Source organism: Patagioenas fasciata, chromosome 3, assembly GCF_037038585.1.
Source record: "Patagioenas fasciata isolate bPatFas1 chromosome 3, bPatFas1.hap1, whole genome shotgun sequence".
Lineage (NCBI taxonomy): Eukaryota > Metazoa > Chordata > Aves > Columbiformes > Columbidae > Patagioenas > Patagioenas fasciata.
This window is the reverse complement of record NC_092522.1, coordinates 56,995,983-57,017,620: the sequence shown is the minus strand read 5'-3', so window position 1 is coordinate 57,017,620 and position 21,638 is coordinate 56,995,983. Positions and strand designations below refer to the sequence as shown.

Here is a 21,638-nt window from a genome sequence, read left to right as displayed (position 1 = left end):
GCTCATCTATCGGTTTGAAGCTTCTACTGCTGTGATCCTTATGTCTCAGCAAAGACCTAGTTTAAGACAATCCTATTTTTCTTTAATATATTGTTTGTATTGCATATAACCTGGTACATTGTTTCTAAATATAAAATCACTAAGTATCATGTATATATTAAGTAAATATTAGCTTGAATTCAGACAGGTGAATCACTAGGAAATTATGCACAGAACTTACGAATTAAACATTTAAGTAGTATTCTTGGTAGTAGTGTTTCCCAAGTTTCTGTAGCCAGACTAGCATTTCTCCTCCCCGCCCCCATCAATCTTGAATATAGAGGAAGACTACATACTCTTCCTCTACTGGTTTTAGAAACTATCCTTCTTTCAAACGGTTTCACTAAGGTAACAGCTAAAGCCCATAAACATTCTGCCCAGGTCAGGATGCACTAGGCAGAAGTAAGTTAAGGTCACTTTTGAGCACTTTAGGAGAAGAGCCTGTCCATGACCTTAACAAAATAGCAAGGATCTCTACAACTTCTACCTACTGAAACAAAATGCAAGCCTTGTTTTTAGCTGTTTTATAATTAAGAAAATCCACCAAGACAATTTTTTTAGTGACTATCATATACTCCCATTTAAACCACACACCATCACATTCCTGGCCCCTTTGGTACTGTAATTTCTGGTACTAAAATACACCTAGCTTAAAATGAAGTCTGCTGTAAATACAAGCCAGTTCTGCTGCAAAGTAGGGGATCAAACAGATACTGAAGCATTCAAATATTGATCACTTAGCTCTCTAATTATAGCTATGCACCAGCTGTGATGGCTATGTAGTTGCAGTTAAGTTTTTATTTCTGTAGAGCTGTATTTGCAAACTGCTACAACAAGGGTCTTTAGGGTTCTTAGCACTAATACTATTAATACACTGAATGTGTTACAGGTAACTTTTCTGCATTAGAAGAGATGTGCCTACTAAGTTTCAGTCAGTTTATCTATAGAAAACTACAAGAGGTAAAATGGCTGCACAGAAGTAACCAAAAATCCTGGTCTGGAAATTACAGAATGCACTGTTAGCTATGTATAACCAGACTATCACAAAGTACTGGAACTGCTTCTGGTTATGATATGCTAAAACGCAAAATTCCTAAATATTTTGTAACAAAATTTCACTGCTAGCACCTTGTGATATGGGTGGGAATGGCCAGCAGAAAAGATCATCAAAACATCAGTAAAATTTGCTCAGGAAATATCACCTCCTTCCCACATTTTTATTTTTCTTTTTACCCAGCATAACATTTATTTGATCTGGAAATGATTGGCAGAATGTTCATACAAAGAGATTACAAAAAACAAGCAAACAACCCCCCCCAAAACAAACCTACAACCTCACAACTCTTTTAAACTACCAGAGTTCAAAAGTTTGCTACATAAGAAAAGAAACCATGTTGTAAAAGTTAACTCCTAGGCAGCAACATATAACGTGTGTAGCTAAAAAAGGGTTTGGGACCTATGGCTTTTTTTGTTTGTTTGTTTTTGTTTGGTTTTGTTTTTTTGTTTGTTTTAACTGAAAGAGAAGTATAAAGTTTAAGAAAATTGTAGTATTCTTTGTGAGTAGCTGCTATTTGAATACTATGTCCTTTGGCCAGCAGCCCTTATGAAAACATGGGGACAGTACCAATAAGACTACGTACTTTAAAGAGGTAGGCTACCCAATCTCTCTTTTTCCAGGTTAGTAATTCACCAGGATTCATTTCCTAAGTGTTAGATTTCCTATCTAATTATTTTTAAAAATGAGGGGATATATGTCATACCAGCAAGAAGTCTCATTATATTCAGGCACTTAAATGGAAGTCTACTGGGGGCTTTTTTTGGTGACTTTCCTTTCTCTCTGACATTTATGGGTGGCTGTGAAGCTAATCTCACTGCACAAGTTTGGAACTCACACAAAAAGGAATGCCAGGCAAGTTATTGCTCTGCAGCCCATTCTGCATATTATCAAGCATCACTAAAGCTTAGTAACTGTACTTCTAATATCAACACTACAAAGTTCAGTCAAGAATGTTTTTCAACTGTGAAGATGAACATCTGCTCTGTTTAACAAGGTAGTAAGACTGGATCGAGCATATGCTGAAAAAATACTGGCATGCTAATCCTATCAATTTAACATTAAGTGATCACAAAAAATTAGCATTCTACTCTTTTTGCCTAATGAGCAAGTAGAAAAATGCAAATTGCTTTTGTCCATCTGCTGCTGCTGACTACAAGTTGGTGTTAAAAGGTGGGAAAGAGGCAGAGCCTTTAGTAGAAAAGGTTACCAAAAACTTTGAATACCAGTTGGATTACTTCTTTAGCTGGCTACTCTTGAAGCGTTAAATATATCATCTTAACATGATCCAAAGATCTAATAATTTTAATCAGACACATACATAGTACAAGCCTGGCAGCAGCTTTGAGAGGCTATGCAATGCAATCCCCTGCTTGAAACAGCATGAATCACACAAAATAAAATAGTTGCTTGCCAAGCAGAAATACAAAGTCTTTGTTTCCTTTAGATCTGCATCTTTCTTTAGTTCCCCAGTTTACAAAGTTAAAATAGCTCCTGTGAAGTCTTTTCACAAGAACATAGTAGCAGGAAATGACCATTAGTTCTTCAGGAATGCATGGGAGATACCAAAAAAAAAAAAAAAAAAAAAAAAGGTGCATTTTGGCTACAGCCTTCTAGGTGGAGAATCTAAACAACTCTCTCCACCAGTACGGCTCTTATGAACACTGGTTTGAATGGGACAGGCAGTGCTGACTGCAATTATATAATCTCAATTTCAGAAGGAAATTAAGCATGTTTGCCCAAACAGAAACCAGGTTTAGTTACTACCTTTTTAAGGGACTTATGAAACGAAATCCCATAACATTCAGTAAAATGAATAAAGCAGCCTTTAGTTATTTCTACAAGCTATAAACTTCTCTCTGTAAAACACTGACCATGCAGTTGATTTTGCAAACTGCAACACTTCAGACAGCACTTTAAGGGTTAGAAGATCAGTATCATTATTACAAAAAAAATTCAGTTTCACACTTTTATTAGCTCAATCAGCATAACCTAGCATTCTGCAAAGCATTTAATTTGGCACTTTATTTGCACATATATCAAGTTTCACCTACTTTCAATATTCTTGACACTTAAAAGCAAATGAAAAATCCATAGGTATGGAACCAAAGAGACAGTAAAACTACTGCAGACTAACGATCAGGGAAGATCTGTTCCTGACCTTCAGTGAAATCTTTTTTACTAATAAAATATTAGAACCAATTTTAATTCAGCAACCGATACAGTTGTCTTAATACAAGCACTATCAATATTTATTTTTTTTTTTTTTTTTTAGAAAAAAGGAAGCTTAAGGATTCAAAATAGACTGAGTCTTTGCAGGAAGTTATTAAGTTAGAACAACTAGTATGCAGACCAAGAATGTCATTGAGTTGTACAGATCTCAGACACAAAAGCAGTTTTGGAACCTCTTACCAAGAATAGAAATTGGTTCTCATTTGTGGCAGAAAATCTTAAACTAAACATCAACACGTCAGATAAGGCTAAATGACAGCCACAAAACAAAGTCATTTCATGAAAACATTGTAAAAATCAAGATGAATCAGAATTCAGTATGAGTTTCCAGAGGCTGACAGAATTGCTACATATTTTAGAAACCTACTAAACAAAGAATTATACTACTCTAGTACAGTCCCCACTAGTGAAACACTTCAATTTTAGCTATTTCCAAGACCTTTATTAGTTTAAATTGTGTCTAAATTAAGTCATACGAATATCCCTGCCAAAGAATTAAATTACATCATTAGACCTTCACCTGTATTTGCACTAGACATCAACAGAAGTAGTAACTTAACACTCCCCCTGATAAATATGTAAGCTGTATTATTATCAAGTGCCTGCAATAGACTCATCGACATGAAAAAGGTCACCCAGGTTATCACCAGCTGAATCCCACGATGCTATGTTTGATCAGCATTCAAGTACCAATTATGATACCACAATTTAAAATTACAGTTCAGCAAAATAATGTAACTTCAAAAGCTGCTGAAAGACAGCATAATGATGGGGGTAAGCAACATGCTCTCATATGCAGTTTTGGTTCACAAGTACCACAAACTTCTTCAGGCTGGCAAAAAGTTAAAAACACTTCACGCCAAAAAATTAGACCTCTGGAAAAGTAGAATCTTTTCTAGTTAACAAGATGTGTTTGGCAGGATTAAGAATCTGCATTTTTTTTTTTTTAATTACAGTGATCAGTGTGATGGTACACTCCAGGATACACCACATCAAGAGTAGCAAGAGAAAAGACCTGAGATGAAAGATAAAGAAATACCACAGTATTAATTCTTCAAAAATTGCTAAGGACTATTATTTAAAAATGTGAAACTATTACCAGTTAGCCAGGATTAAAGACAAAGTGAACTGTTCACAAACCCCACGTCCTCCAGTTTCAAATAACTTCATCTAGAATGCAATAATTTACAAGTTTTATTCTATTTTCACTTAGCTTCTACATAGATAACCAAAAAAACAGATGTGTCATTGAAACCCTGATAAATAATGTGGGTTTTTACTGTTCCATTAAACTGAGAAAAAAAAAAAAAAAAACACAGTTCTAGCAGAGCAATAGGAAACTACATATAAAAATAACAACTGAAGGCACTTCTAGTGACCCTAAAGGTAATATGTAAGGGCACTTAACTTTGCCTTGTGAAAGGCTGTGGGGGGAAAAAAAAAAAAAAAAAAAAAGGAGATCTGGACACTGAGATGTCATGTAATGCAGTTACAAAGTTTCTGTCACACAGGAAGTTTTGATAGGAAGGGTTTGCAATCTTGATTTGTGCTTTCAAGCTTTCTTTTTATCACATCTCAAATCATGAGCTGCTTCTACTTTTCCAGACATGACTTGACTGGAACTGCTCATTTCTTCTCCTGCAGCAATGCTACCTCAGTTATAAAATTCCTTCCACAGTGATTGAAAAAGAACAAATCCACTAAAATGTCAAATTAAGAGCCTAGTGAATTGAGCACCATACCAGAAGTCTGAAAGCCTAAACTAAGTCCCAGCTGTCCAATTCCCTGTTGTCTTTTATCCTAATGACATCAGACCACACAATGAATACCATCTCAGTGTTCCACAAATAGCTAGGAGGTACAAGGAAACAGGCTATGTGAGTACTACAGTAACACCTGCAACCTTGCAAATTTTGCATGCTTTCTGAAGATGTTTCCTTCCCCAAGCTCACTATGACCCAGCAAGTTGGAAGTTGCAAGGCTATATTCACTGGGCTTCTACTCTGCCAGTAAAATACTTACAGGGAAGAAAAGTTTTCATTATAAAGTTAATTTCTGTAAATTACAGTATGAATACAGTTATACTTCAGGTATTTTTGAACAAAAGCAATTACTACTAAAAGCTGTTTAGTAGAATTACAGTATGTACAATAACACTTCAAGTCTAAGATCTGCTGTGACACAGACTTATACACAGCCACTTTTTTTTGAGGTGCACCTGCTCTGATGTGGCTTTATCAATGGGCCACAATGCCTTCAGAGATACACCTGTTCCAGCATGGCCTTATCCACAGCCACACACCCTTCAGAAGGAAACCTGCTCCAACAAGGCCTTACTCATGGCTGCAGTCCCTCCAGTGGTGTTCCTGCTCTGTCATGGGCTTACCCATGGCAGCGCGTTTTGAGGTGCTCCAGCATTACCTCATGCATAGCCACTGATGATTCAAGTTGTACCTTCTCAAGCATAGACTTATCCTTGGGCCACAATCCCTTCAGAGGTATACCTGCTGCAGCACAGTCACAACCACTTAGAGATGCATCTGTTCTGGTATGGGCTTATCCACAGCCATAGACACTCTGAGGTGTCCTGCTCCCATGTGAACGCAACCACAGGTCACAGACCCTTTGATTTTAGTTCATATTGGAGTTCCAGCCTGTTCAGTACAGCAGCACACAAACAGCAGTGATGCTCTGGCCATCTGCCAGCCCAGGCACATCACCACTGCTGTTATCAAAATGTTCCCAGGCACAGCAGAGTATGATAAGCAAGCAGCAAAAAACCAAAAAGCAGCCACTAACGAGCACTAGACTCTAATTTACAGCAAGGCAAGCACACCCCATGGCAAGTACAGAAATTCAACAATTAATAGCTAAACAGCAATAACAGCTATAAATTCAATCTAGCACATTCCAATCAAGTCTGTCAATATCTCAAACCCTTTGAGCCCCACATTGGGTACCAAAAAGGACTGTCATGGTCTAACCCCAGTCAGCAACTAAGCACCATACAGTAACTTGCTCCCTCCCCCCTGGTGGGATGGGGGAGGGAATCATAAGGGTAAGAGAACTCATGGGTTGAGATAAAGACAGTTTAATAAGTAAAACAAAAGCTGTGCATGCAAGCAAAGCAACCACTTCCCATGGGCAGGCAGATGTTCAACCGTCTCCAGGACAGCCAGGCTCCATCACATATAACCATTGCTTGGGAACATAAACATCATCACTTCAAATGTCTCCCTCTTCCTTCTTCCCCTGGTTTTTAATTGCTAAGTATGATGTCATATGGTACAGAATATCCCTTTGGTCAATTTGAGCTGTCCCAGCTCCCTCTAGTCCCTTCTTGTGCACCCCCCACCTAGTCACTGGTGGGATGGCGTAAGAAGCAGAAAAGTTACTGGCTTTGGGCAAGCACTGCTCAGCAGTAACAAAAACATCTTTGTGTTGTCAATGCTGTTTTCAGCACAAATCCAAATCATAGCCATATACTAGCTACTACAAAAAAAATTAACTCTATCCCAGTGAAAATGGGCACACCATGTCTCCTACCAAGTATAACCATGGATTTAAAAAAATACACCACTTTATTTACTATGAAGAATGAAGTCATAGCTTTCTCTGTGTAGTACTAACTTGCTATAATTCCATAAATTTTGAAAGAGTTACATGCCTCACCATAGCATTTTGGTCTTATTTCATTTCAGAATATCCAAAGGTTGTTGATTTTCTTCATTTAGAGGGTCAGGGTTATAAGGATATAAGAGAGCTAAGGATACCCACATGAACTAAGTGCTAGAAGATATGATAAGAAATGTGGCAGTGTTAAACAGAAAGATGGCAAGATTAACATATGCTTTCAGCAAAGCAGGTTTTTTTGTTTAAACTGCTCTTTGTGAATTGGGTAGCAAGGTAGCCAACAAACACTTTCTTATTAACAGATAACCACAGAGTCTCTCTGGCATGAAACTATTGCAATGTTTTAAGTAGCTTTGCCGATATACTCCTCCCAAAACAGGAAGATTTGTTTCAAGCCCAGAAGAACGCTGGCAAAGGTTGAGACTTTTCTCTCCAGTGTACAAATGCCAAAAAAAAAAAAAAAAACCCAAAAACCTACTGATATACAAAACAGCAGTTTAGTTCAACTTTGGTCAAATAGACAGGACCATGGAATAACTTAAGTTGGAAAGATACTCCAAAGTTCATGTGGTCCAGTCTCCCACTTGAAACTGTGCCAACGTCACAGTAGATGTCCGGTTTGAAAAAACTGAAGTCTTTGCTCTGCATATTGTAAACACAAGTCCAGCCATTGCCCTACTGCCCTTTCTCTGGAAAAATAAAGAACAGGTGTAGAACTACTTAAGAAACAAAACAAAAACAAACAACACAACACACAACATCTCAAGCTGGTGTTTCTGTGAGAGGGGAAAAAAAAACCCCCAACACATAGCTAGACTGTCAGACTGCCTTCCACACTCTGAATGATCCAAACGCAAAGTATTTTTAAAGGATATAATCACATCACAAGTTTGAAACCGAATTTTGTTAGCGCTACAGAGAATCTACTAAGTTGCTTGAATTGTTTTGAGTACATCTACAGCAAACTATCCAGATGCTGCAACATAAGCATTTCATCAGGAACTGACTGCATGGAGCCACACATCCAGGCTTTGGGCTATTTTTATCAAAGAATAACAGTTTTGAGTTCTTCTCACAAAGGCCATAGAATGGAAGTCACAGAGAGCAAGTTTTATACACCTCATATACATGAAATCTTCAGCCATTTGCTTACATAAGTCATCTTTTACTGCTGAAAATAATGGGGAAAATGAACAGATGCTGACATTCAGAATGATTGGGATCTTCAGATACTTAATGACAGAATTATGAACAACCTGTTTTTTTCTCCTTCTTGTGAACCAGGTTTGCAACAGGGCAGAGATGGGGGGAGGAGAACAAAACAAAAACGAACCACAAAAAACAAAACACCACCAACTTTAATTAAGTAACTTATTCTGCTTTGGAATAAAGTGTCCTAAGCACAACTTGGTCTGTGTGGAAGACACATCACTTATTCTACATGTATTCCCTTTATTCTCGAGAATTTCTAGTGGAAATGGTCTTCCTTTCAGAAATTCACCCTATGAAGAAAGAATCTGAGCTTCAAGCTGTAAATGAGTATTTTTAAAGCATGAAGCACCAATAAAGATACTGCATTCACGTTGGCAGGAAATCAAAATATGTCTCATTTGATATACTACTATTGCTATTGAGAAATTAAAGCACAGAAAACTGATGAAACTTGTTTAAGATGAAGCTGTTAAATAGCAGGAGCAGAAGAATTCCTTCAATTTTTCTGCTTTAGCTTATTCTACCTCCTACAAAAGCAAACAAAAAAGCTCAGTCAATTATTAAGTCCAGAGCCCTGCACAATTAGCATTACAAATTAAAGTTCTATGGAAACAACATCCTAAAGAGAGTCAAATCCATCTGTTCATTTCACCTTTCTCAAACCTCTTTACAGTTTAAATGTTATCTTGTTCAGATCACATTCATCTTCTGGTGGGACTTTAAAGAAAAAGACTGAAAACAACAGACACTATGGAAGTAGAGCTATTGCCTATGACACTGAACAGTGTCAGAATGTCATGGCATGACATGAAGTCTACCCAATTACATCATCAAGCAAGTTAAACCTTGAGTATATATACTCCACTTTAACTCATTCTAAGGTTTTGGTATCTGCTGGGAAAACAAAGCACAGACAACTATGCACGAAACTTCTTAAAGACTACAGATGACATGTCCTGCTATAACGGTTAGATTCTGCACAGGAAAGAAGCAAAGTATAAATGAACTTTTAACTACTTGATATCTAACACTTTTGAGACAGGAGATTAAAAGGCGAAAGCTACTCTAGTAACAACAGCTAAATCCCTTTAAGTATGGAGAAAGTCAAAGATATCAGCCTGCAGTGACAAATGAGGCCACCAGCGACTTACACAGATCATTGCAGTTTGAAATCAATAGCAAGCACAATTGCTCCTCATGGGGAACACATCCACAAACATCCAGGCCTGTGCAGATGGGTGAGCCCAAGGCAGAACTGCCACACAGAAGAACCACCAGCCAAGACTCAAACACCTCAAGCAGCTGAAACAACCATTCTCTGATCAGCATTGTGAACTCCAAGGATCGGTATGAGCAGATGAGTGTGGGTGTATGCGAGAAATAAATTTAAGATTTTGTGTCACTCAGTGCTGTACTTCTGCTCTTATGCCTACCTCACTCAATTTCCCCTGCAATACAGGAAACCAGATCAAAGGGCTGAACTATTTCCAACAGATCCTAAGGTCAAGGAGAGGGTCACATCAGCCAGCTGTTCCATAGTCAAGAGTAGTGGGTCCAGCACCTGACCTCTCTCCAAGGTCAGTATTCTACTAAGCTATACACTTTGTAACTTTTACTCACACACTGTAAAAGGAGCTTGATATTGATATTGTTCATAGCTGAAAATACAACAAAGCCTTTCTTATTAATTGATCAAAATGTTCCTTTCTATTGAGGGCATAAAATACTTCCCTAATTAAGGATAATGCCTGAGCAATATAAGTCTGCCTCAGAAATACTTGCTTTTAAGTCTCCCAGCTAAATCACAGAAATATTTCTAGCTCTGGAAAGAGAAGATTTTTTTTTTTTTTTAAAGGAATACAAATGATGCACTGCTCAAGTTAAGGTAGTGAATAATCCTAAACTGTAACTTTGGTGACTGATAAATCTCAAGTTTTACACTAAAAGCGGTCTCTACCTAATATGTTTATGGACTTCTCTCCATCTTAAACCAGCAACATCTGGAGTCAGCTGCTGCTTCTGCACATGAAACAGCCAAGTCCCACCTCTGGCACACTAAGTCACCAACTCCATAAGGCTTTCCTCAGATTTTAACCTATCAAGCCTACGATGGAGGGCAAAGAATATTAGAGTAATTCTGCTGCTAAATACAATTAGCGAAACATGCCACCCATAGTTTAGGTATTTCCATTTTCACAATTACTTTGTGGATTCAGATAATTCAATACAGTGATGATGCTACTTGGTCTTTATCTCTAATTGGTAAATTTACTAAGTCAGTGAACTCCCAGTATATTTGTATCCACAGATTTTTATTCTTCAGCAAAAGCTTTAGCTCTATTTTTACATGTCACTGTATCAATACCAGAGGCAACATTTATTATTTGCATATTAAAATTCTCCCTGTTCTTCCACTACTGGTTACAGAATCCTCACAAAGAAGAATGAAATGGGAGTGTGGTTAAGAAAATTCCTGCTCATGTTAATCTGTTCTAATCAATACAAGTTTTGAAGTTAAAATACCTGAATTGCAGACTGCTCAAGTACAGAGAACTTGCTCTGTAAAGGGGTTAGCTGATAAATAGTCCAAAGTCAATCAGGACTATAATATTAATTTCTTCACATATTAATGAAATCTAAAACAGGTTAGCTCATTCCTTGTTTTATCTTTAATACCCTTTCCAAAAAAAAAACCTGCTTCACAATTCCTCAGATCACTTACTTGTAATAGGAAAGAAGTAAAAGCTTGACAAGATGCACCTGTACTTGAAGATGCAATGAAAACACTAATACCCAGCTCCCATCTGCTGGTAGGCAATGAAAGAAGGATTATTGTTGCTTTTCTTCTACACTCTCAGAACATTAATGTAGAAGCAAACGAGGATTGACTTTCCTCCCACTTCTCGGATTTACTTCTCAATGAATACCTCTTTACTGACTCTCTTTCTAGTCCACATCTCCTTTCAATTAAAACCACTTTTGCAGCTCTAAAGAATAAGTGGTTCCCACTTCAATGAATCCTTGCACATGATTTGTTGTTTGTAAAAACCTTAAAAGGTAAAGCATCCTGTAGGTCAAGAAGCACTTTTTGGTTGTGTCTTTATCTTCAAGCAATAGAATGAAATAAGCACTTCTTGCAAGTTTTCTTCCTTCTCAGAGAGTGCTTTTTCAGCAGGTTTCACTAGGCAGAAAGCATGAGGCTGGCTTCACACTGAGAATGTGTCCGAGTCTATCCCTTCTGCCTGCACTTCTCCATCCCAAGTAACCGCAGAAAATGCAGCTTCTGGAGGGTTGCTGGGTTACAGGGCAAACCGATCAGCTGAGGTTGAGGGCTTTTAACCAGTTCTGAGAATCAAGATCTGTATCAAGGTACTGAGAAGAACACTCATCTTCATCAAGTTAGAGGAGCACCAACATTTCAGCCTCTGTATGAAACTTCCTCCCTTAGGAAATACATTTTCTGTCAGTGTTACTGCTTCCTCTCAGTAACCGTTTCTTCCCTCACAATCCTCCAATACTTAACTCAATTATTTAGAAAACAATTCACACTCCCAGAATTCACAAGTGTAGTTGGGTGTGAAAGGCAGTAAACAAGTTTCATCAAGTCATCATTACCCAAACTGCAACATCATAGGGCCCAAAATTACAGGTGAGTAAGCTCTAAACAGACACATTTTGATCTCTCCCTTTCCTCCAGCCCAAATCCTTACTCTTAGGTCTCTGCTTTCTCATCTTTTCTACCAATATGAGAGTAATTAACAGCACCACCCACACACACTTCATTCTTCATTTAAATCAACTTTATCACCTTTTTAAAACCAAAATTTACAGAGTTAAGGGTAATTTCAAATACAGCATTAAGAGCACTGCACAGTCATTACTGTTACTCATACTTTGCACTAAGAGATCCTGGGAGTTCATAATAGATATTATAGATACCATACAAGCTACTTCATTTCAGCCTCTTCTAAAAGCCCCAGATTTGACACTGAAGTTATGATTTTTCAGCTTGTAAAGGATGACCCTCTTAAGGCAATTAAGTCTACAGACAGAGTAGTGATATTACAGAAGAAAACAAAAAAAAGGTCTACTTGCAGACTATTGTAAGTAACAAAGGAAAAGATGAGATTTGCCTACAGTTTAAAGCAGATTAACTCAATGTTCCTAGCAAGATGGCCTAAGCGTTCCCAAAAAAGGTCAGAGTTCAGTCAATTTCAGGACAACAGAATTCAATTCATTATCTTCTGCTGAAAAGTAAGGTTGGGCAATGGCAGTATGGATTAAAGAATCCAGAGGGTACCTTCTTTTAAAAGTAAAAGTTTAAACACATGTTGTTACATGGCTTGGATAGGTACCATATGGCTATGAACATACAGGTAGTACACTTTATAGCGAACAAAAAGAAGCGGTGTTACTGGTGCTTTATTCCACAAATTCCTTCTGCTCATCTCAGTCACATAGAAACTACTAGTGAGATAAAATTCCTGCACCCTTTAGTGTCCCTACTTGAAACCATCTTTGGGCAACACAGATATAGCAACAGGTAACTAGAGTATTACAAATCTTATGTCAAGATCAAGACAAAAAAAAAAAAAAACACACCAAAAAACACATCACACAAACAAAAGACTCCACACCAAATAAACCCACCAAGCAGCATGGAATTTTCCAATCCCAGAGGATACAGCAGAATGAAACAGAACTCAGCCCAGATCTCTCCTTAGATTTGCAGTCAGCTTCTCTAAACTGGCAGCACACTAGTAATCCTCTAGAAAATGTATATATTGACTCGAGATAATGGGGACTGAGCAGCCATACCTCACATCATTAACAGAACTTGAACTGATACAAAGAACAACCAAAATAGCCAGGCCACCCACCAACAGAAAACAGAGCTTTTTTCCTCCCCTCCTGCATACCTTGTGTCCCACCAGACTTCTGAATGGTTCCAGCAGCTGAATCAAAACACCACTTGCATGAGGCACACTAAATCCACTTCAGAATATAAAAGGATACAGCCTTAGTGCTCCAGTCTGAGTTCCAATGGCCAGTATTTTCTGAACAGGATCAAATGCCAAGGCTGAAGGTTGATAGGGGAAACCATGGCGTACAGTCTAACAAGTCAGAACATCGCAGTAATGATGGATCAAACAGCAGAACAAAAATAAACAGAATCAATGTTGTATGTTATGGAACAGGACTCAGTGTTAATCACAATTAAGAAAGGAACTAAAAAGCATTTTAACAACAGACTGAGAAAAATCAACTGTCTTACATGAACCAATTATAAAATATTTTTTGTCATCTTTACTCATTCATCCTTCGTCATCAAGTGACAGTCATACTTACTGAAACTTAATTTGAATCTTACATTTCTTCTACACAAAGACTGTATCAACTCAGCATTTTTTTTCCCATCTACTTCATTCTCTGAGTAATCTTATTTTCAGTTCCAACAAAGGCACCAAACTACTAAAATCTGACATCTTCCTAGTAAGTTTGGCAACAAAGCCAGACTTGTCATTAGAACTATTACAAATTACTAGACCTGCTTTTCTGAGAATCACTTCAATTTCAATCAAACAGGCCTCACATGACAGTGCAACCTCCCTCGGCATGTTAAGAAAGAAAAACAACCCAAGCCCCACAGAACCAATCTTTCACCCTCTGCTTTCCCCAGAGAGAAAAAAAAAGAGTCCCCAAAATAGACAAAACCAAAAAACACCCTGACAAACAAAGCAAAAACCTGCTCAACCATGGGATTCTTTCTTAATAAGAAGTTATTGGCACATTTAGCTTTTTGGTTAGCCAAGACTAATTTGGTAATTGACCAAGCAATAACTACTTTACACTTCTCAGGTTGCAATTAATCAGAATCGAGAACATAAAAATGTAACCTACTCTTACTTCCATTATAAACATACACAACACAAACCACACAAATGCCAGCTTTTCCATTTCAAAACCTTTAAAGGACAGTTATTTTAGGACCTCATAAACACATTGCAAACTTTTTATATACTTCTTTTACTTCACAGAAGTTACAGGCATACCACACAAGTCCCAGTATTTCACAGTGAGTAAAATCTAACTGGTAACAGCTCTGCTCTTTTCCATGTCCTTTGTGAACAACTTGCAAAGTGGCAGAAACGCCTGCAATACTAGATAAAACAAGGAAGAGAAACCACAAACAAGCTCATCCATATCAAGCTAGGCCATGGGTGCATTGTAAAGATAAAAAACTGATTTGAATATCAATACCCATTTTATTTCTCTTGGTACAGCTGGTGGATTAATTCACTGCATCATTTTCTGAAGTGTGCAGACACAAACTGCCATTATTGTATCACGCACAAGCAAATAAAAACCAGGAACTTTTCCTCTGTTTCTGAAGAACATTTGCAACAGCAGCATCGGCAACTTGGCAACACACTGCAGTGAAACCACCACAAACGTCTACAGCTTCCTTTTTCAGACGCAAAGGAACAGGACAAATGGATTTCCAAATAATGCAGAGCGACAGATCCCCTGTCCTTTGAGCCCATTAGCAGAGGCTCCTACTCAAATGCCGCGATAATCAGATGTGCAATACAACTAGGTATCACTCCTTCCCCCATCCATCCCACTCTTTCCATGAAGCCTTCATGAACGCAGTCAATATTACACGCACGAAAGAGCCTGGAAGACGACAGACCCTGAAACTCTCCAGGAAAGATGACTACGGAAATCCAACATGACCTGTACAGCTACACCCACCGCTTCCTTCCCGTCACCCCTCCTCCCCCCCCCCGCCAAATAAATCCAAACAAGTAAACAGAAGCAGCGGGCAGCCTCAGGGAGCTGGGTACCGAAAAGCAAAGTCCGCAGAGCCCATCGCGGCGGTGCGCCCCCCTACCCGACCGCCAGCCGGCTCGGGGTTGCAGCATTCATTCACCTTGCAGAGCTGGAAGTGCTCGGACTGGAGCGTCTCCTGGATTTCGGTCTCCCGGTTCCCCGCCTGCTGCTGCTGCGCGGCGGACGACGCCGAGGCGACGGAGGAGACCGCCGTCAGGCCGTCCAGCACCTTCCTGATGTTAAATTTCCTCATGGTCTTCGGCGGCGGCGCTCCTCCGGCCTCGCCGCCACCGCGCTGTCACCGCCGCCCGCCGCGCCGCGCCGCCTGCCCCGCAGGCGGCAGACGAGCCCCCGCTGGGGTGGGCGGTGCAGGGGCGGCCCACGAGCAGGGGTGCCGCGCTCTCCGCCGCGGGGCAGCGCTCCTCGTCCGCGGGGAGGGCGGCGAGGCGTCAGTCCGACAGCGCAGGGGCGCTCCTCATCGGGGCCCTCGGGGTGGGAGACTGGAGCCAAGCAAACACGAGCCGGTCAGCCCACCAACGCCGCCGGTCCCAGACGCGCCGCCCGCGGCCGCCCAGTGCCCTGCCCGCCGAGGCGCACGGCTCTCCCCGGGCCCGGCCAGCCCCGCCCCAGCCGCCCCTCCCGCCGCCGGGGATGTGCGGGCTGCCTCTCCTCTCCGCGGAGCCTCCGCGTCCCCCCTCGCAGCCCGCCTCACATCGTAACAGCCGCGGCCGCCGCTGTCATCCGTCTCTGCGTGTTGTGTGCGTGTGTGTGTGTCGGTCCCCTCCCGCCGCCGCAGTCTCTCCCCCTTAGCGGGCGCCCGCCCCGAGGCTCGGCTCAGCCACCCTTCGCCTCCTCAGAGCTGCGTGTCCCGCCAGCCAGCCACCAGCGGGGCTTCTCCCGGCTGCTGCCAGCGGCTACTGCTGCCGCCCGCCCCCACAACCATCCTCCTCCTCCTCCTCCTCCTGCCGCCGCGGAGGGCGCCTCCCCCGCCTCACGCTCGCTCCCCCTTGCCTGACAACACGGAAGCGCAGCGCCCCAGGGAGGAGCGACGGTACCGGCGCCTACCGCGGCGCCCAGCCTCACAGCGGTAGGGCGGCCGCGCATGCGCGCTTAGAGCGCCGGCGCCCGGATGTGGCGGTGCCCGTTCCCCCCCGCCGCGCTGCGCGGGGGCCGGGGCGCCGTGAGCGGTGGGGGGGCGCGCCTGGGGGGCGGCAGCAAGAGCACCGGGCTGGCGGGAGCTGGGTGTTGGCCTCCTGCCAGGCGGAGGCGGGAGCAGGTAACAGGTGGTGACAGCGGCCAGAGGCCGCCGTTGACAGCGCCGTCCCTGGCGTTGGCAGGGCCCTGGAAGCGCAGGGCGGCTCCCGGGGAGCAGAGTTGCCGTGACGGGAGCTGCGTTTCGTGCGTGGTTACAGACGGAAAATCCCTCAGCGGCTGCGGGGCGGCTGCGCCTCATCCCGCGGCGGCGACCCGGACGTCGTGGCGGGTGTCGGCCAAGACGGGTTCCCTGTGTCGCTGCCTCACGGCGGGGCTGGCGGCACCCGCCGCAGCCCCGGGAGCGGGGAGCGGAGGCGGGGCCGGGGGCGAGTCCAGGGGAGCGTTCCCATCGACTGGAATGGCTAAGGGGTGCGATGACCCCGTACTCCTCGCCCCGACCCGTGCTGAGAGAACTGCGCGGCTGCTGCGGCCCCGGCCTGGGAGCGTTCGCTGTTCGTAGTCAAACCCGTCCGGACCGAGGGCTGCTGCAGAGCCGGGCGGCCCCATCCGAGCAGTCTCCGCCAGCCTTCGGGGTGCTAGGAGAGCCCCTGGGGTTACCAAAGTGCTTCCATTCGTTCTTACGGCAGCAAAACTCATTTGAGCAGGTGGCACGGAGCTGAACATTTTTATCTGCTGACCAGTGTTACAGAGTATTCTGTTTTCTGCTTTTATTTTTCTTTTAGTACTAGATTGCATTTTTTTTTTCTTAATTTTAGTCAGTGGTCAGCTAATAGATATTACTCTTGTCCCAGTCGTTGTTGTATTGCTGAAGATAATTATTATTTGTGACTCTTTTCTGAACTTTCTTTTCTATTAAAACAAACTGGAAGATCGGTCATCACTTTTGGAAGGAAAACTTGTAGAAATGAGATTCAAGGCATTGGCTCACATCCCCTACCTACAGCTTTAATGCCTGAGCAGTAAAAGGCTCTGCATATAGTGAAATATTCTTTTTAAGTGGTGTTTTCAGTCTGATAACCATGCATGCTTTATTAGCACAGTGAGTGTAATAGTGGGGAGAGGGATAAGGGTAATCAGAAGGCAGCAAAATAGTTATGATGCAGCCATCATCATGACCTCAAAAGTAAAAATTCCATAAACTCTTCTTAGACCTGTAGCCCCATGTCAGTTTACATATTGCCAGCAACTACGAGTATTTGAAAGAAACCAAGACAATGTGCATACTTGTACGAAGTGACTGAGTCATGAACTTACATAGCTGTTCCCCTGTGTTACCTGGACTGCTGGACATGGTAAAATGCTTCCAGAGATGGCAAAAGTCTTAGAAATAAAACAAGTAGACTTAAGTAAGGTTCAGTAAACATCTAATGTAAAAATTAACTTAAGAGAAAATTGTGTGCATTTTCAGTATGTCATTAATTATCAATTACATATTTTAGATAAGAATTTATAAATTAGAAAAATAATGTCTGGTTTTTTTCCATCTATTCATGCATGCTCAATGTAACACACTAAACTGGGAAGAAAACTTGTAGAACTTCACCATGTTTGACTAAATGGTAAACACAAACTCTTACAGGTAAAGACATGCACGTGTATAACTCTAAGAATGTAAGTTATAGTCCATTCAAGACTTATTATCAGTATATGTTAGGCCAGACCCTGCAAACACTCCTAGTTATAACTTTCATAGCACAACTAGCCTCATTATTTATAGCAATATTAACCACAGAGAAAAAAATCTTCAAGACTGAATGAAGAATTAAAGGACTTTAAAAGCATACTTTTTGCATACTCTACAGTCACTTTTCTTACTTTCTATATACTTGACCCTTGAATCCGTTCTCTAACTGGACTACACATTTTTAGAGGAGAGATTGGATTTCATTGACTGTTTACTCTAGCAGCTAACACAAGGGAACCTGTGTTGTAACATTGTACCAATACTTGTGAACATTTAGGCGTATGGTATGGTATGGTATGGTATGGTATGGTATGGTATGGTATGGTATGGTATGGTATGGTATGGTATGGTATGGTATGGTATGGTATGGTATGGTATGGTATGGTATATAGAAGGTTGAGACATCAGTTCTCTTCCCTCACACTTTCTAGTCGATGTCATTCAACAAATCAGTGCTTTCTGGGACTCCAGCTCTTCCTGTAAAATATTAGTGCCAAGCTTCCATTTCACTGGGATGTCAGTGGGAACAGTATTAGGCTTTTCAATTTTGTAGTTCAGCGAACATCCCCATTATGTCTCAGGATTTAGCTGCTGTATTTCAAAGCTTCTTTGGGGCCTCCAACTCTTACCCAATAACCACATCCTGTTTACAAATGAGACCGATCCTGTTTAACCTCCTTACTTCTTGTTGCCCACCCAGACCTTCCGGCCTCTGATGTCTGAAATCTCTTGCTAGTGTTCTACACCCCAGTCCAAAGCCCAAGTGTCTTGCACAGCTGCAGAAGAAGCAATCAGACTCACTAGTTTGCAACATCTTGGTACTCAACTGTAACAGAGTCCAGCTGTGAGAGAGCCAATGTTAAATGTTCACGAGTCACTTAGCTGCCAGCAGTGCATCTTCCTTGGCCACACAAGTCACTGCCGCCAAATGAATCCACTTGATTTGGTCTTCTTTGCCCATGTTTTCATACTGATCCTGTTATTTACTGCTCCTCGAAAAGGAGAGAGGAGATCATCTGTTAATTTTTTGATCAGTATTCTACAGATAGCACGTTAGCAACCACTATTCCTAATAGGTATTTGAAGCAGTGGAGCATGTAGTGTTGGCCTACATACCAGTGCCTTCCCACAGACCATTAATTGGTGGAGGCTGGGTCTTTGGCTCAAGTTAATCACAATAACTTTATGGATAACTGCAGAGTGCAACCATCACTGTACTTAACAGGCTTTTTTTTCTTCCCCATCTTTTTCCTGTTGGTAGTACGCCACCAGAGTTAGCATGAAAAAGAAAGAATATGATGGTAGTCCCACATGAGCCAGAATGAGTGAAAGTCCACCTGGTTATAATGTATGCTAGAATATGGTCCTGAAGCAGTGGATAGGCAGTGAAATGACAGATCCACTCACAGAGTATGTCATTGGTTTGTGCATAAGCTCCAAAAGTGTTACTGGTTGTATCCCAAGAAGGCAATGTACTCCAGGTGATTTGCACACTAATAATTATTGCACTACTCAGCACAAATGAGAAAAAGATGATCAGAGGTGACCTCAAGATCTCTGCTTGGCCTCTAACTGCACTAAAGCTTTTGACAGTCAGTCAGTCCAGGCTTTGAAGACTAAGATGTTTAGCTTTCCTGAGAACTTAATGGTGCTTAGTCACTCCCCCTGCAGAGTCAGGATTGACTGAACCCTAGCCAAACATTTCCTTGCCATAAACAGAAAGAGGCTGGGAAACATTTCTGAACTAATCCTATTCAGGTTGTTCTACTCAAATGTATTGGACAGGGAAGTGTAACCACAACTCCAAGTGAATTTTGGAATCTTTCCTGACTGCTGGGAAACTGCTCAAGCTTTCTAGACTCAGAGCTGTTGCCAAACAAACATCTGTTATTTTTTTTTTTTCTCCCGATAATCTGCATTGGTGACAAATCGTAAGGAGAACTTCCAGCTACAGGTGAACTTTTTTGGTATTTCTGCAGCTTAATTTGAATAAGCCATAAACAAGAAGGAAGTGAAGAGCACATGTCAATTAGCTGCTCAGCTCCTGAAAAAAAGCTATGCTAGTACTTGCCTTAACCTCAGTTTGAGGTGAGCTGCCTGCTGTTTGTAAATTCAGCCATTTCAGAAACATCCTGATGACCATGCCTGTATGGATATGATGAGTTCCTGCATCTGGAAGTCTGGTCTTTGGCAGGCTCACAGATCATGGACATCTTATATTAAAGACCTGTGGAACAGCATGACTAACAGCCTATGTATGGATGCCATTAGGCTGTAGGGATATGCAGGGCAGAGAGAGGGCACGTCCTACTGCTGCAGAGACTGCACCAAGATTCCTGCCCATGCAGTGAAGTTCAGCAAGCATAGTGACAAGGACATATGTTGGTTGTTGAAGTATGAATTGGAAGGGCTCTGCAGCATTGGTCTACACAACTAGTACAGATAATAATATGTAAGTGCCCATGTAGCTGTTGTGTGTTGAGCTAGAGAATGGCAAAAGAAGGAGGCATGGCTGTCTTAGGAAGAATTTAGGTAATTGTTACTAGTTGACCACTGTGGGTCTCTGGCTGCTGGCCCCTACCAGTGGCATGTGACAAGAGGTGAATAGCTACAGTGCCCTAGCAAGGGAGAGTACGTAAGGCAAAAGGAATGAATGACAGCAGCAATATGGGATGGGAATATAAGACTTGTGAAAGAGGTTATGCACTGTCCTTCTTAGTAACTCACATGCCTATTTGCACCTTTGTCCCACCCATGGCATTTTGGACCAGACAAAAGCAGTGTCAGCTATACATGAAAATTTACTGTATCTAATGAAAATATGTTTATTGCTTATTATCTGTTAACCTATTTATATTTTATTGTCATCTTCACTGGTGATATACAGTCCCTTCAAAACATGTTGTACTTAAGCATCCATCTTTTTTTTTTCATGAGATATAGGCTCTTTAAATAAAAAATAAATAACACTAAAGAAACATTTAAGGAGGACGTTAACATCAGTTTTTGTTTTCAAGTTTACTTTCATTATTTTCAGCTGTGTGTTCAGTACCTAGTACCTCAGTACCTAAGGTTAGGTCATCCTAGCAGCATAGTCTGACTGATTTGGCTCCAGCCAATCCTTTTCCTTTCCCTTTCCCTTTCCCTTTCCCTTTCCCTTTCCCTTTCCCTATCACTGAAGGAGCAATTTATTTTTCTGCTTATCCAAATCTTCTTTGGCCAGTGCAGGCATTTAATTAATTTTGTTCCTATGTTGTACTAAAAATGCACAGTTCTCTTTTGTTCATGCAGTCTGTTGATTTCTTCTGCTTTCTATATCACATTTTACTTGAGCCTGGGCCAGCTCTGTGTTAAGAATAGAGGTATTTCAACCCTCACATCTACTCTCCTGCTTCATGCTTTTAGTTACAACAGCTCCCTTAGTTGCCCTCTACCGTTAAATTAATCTCTTGTACTTCTTTTTGTTCGTTTTTTTTTTAGGGTATTGTGGATAAGGAGTCCTAGGAACAGGGTTCACAATTCAGAATGCCAGCCTTCCAAGTGGATATTCTGAAAGCTGCAGTGATCATCTCCTGTCACCTACTTTCTTTTTGGTAAAAAAAAAAAAAATCAGTAAGCAAAGTAGAGGATAGATTCTTTTTCCATGACATTTTCTTCTGGATTATGTCTACTCATTAATGGAAGGTGGGATGTCTGAATTAAAATTTTCATTTTCTTGCCATGAATAAGCACCAT

The 21,638-nt window shown here is 41.4% G+C and overlaps 1 protein-coding gene across 11 annotated transcripts in view; it reads right to left on the bottom strand.

Moving 5' to 3' along the window:
• STXBP5 (syntaxin binding protein 5) overlaps positions 1 to 15,951 on the bottom strand; it is a 100,896-nt gene extending 84,945 nt beyond the window's left edge. For 9 of the 11 annotated variants that reach the window (XM_071806394.1, XM_071806395.1, XM_071806392.1 and 6 more), the window contains exons 1-2: positions 15,105 to 15,950; positions 13,187 to 13,284 (exon numbers count right to left, since the gene is read on the bottom strand). In XM_071806394.1, coding sequence (XP_071662495.1) covers positions 13,187 to 13,284; positions 15,105 to 15,257 — 251 coding nt within the window. In that variant the 5' untranslated portion in view covers positions 15,258 to 15,950. Of the gene's footprint in view, positions 1 to 13,186; positions 13,285 to 15,104 lie in introns of all 11 variants that reach the window. The other 2 variants (XM_071806390.1, XM_071806391.1) reach the window with 2 other exon arrangements.
• Between the last annotated feature and the right edge of the window lie 5,687 nt (positions 15,952 to 21,638).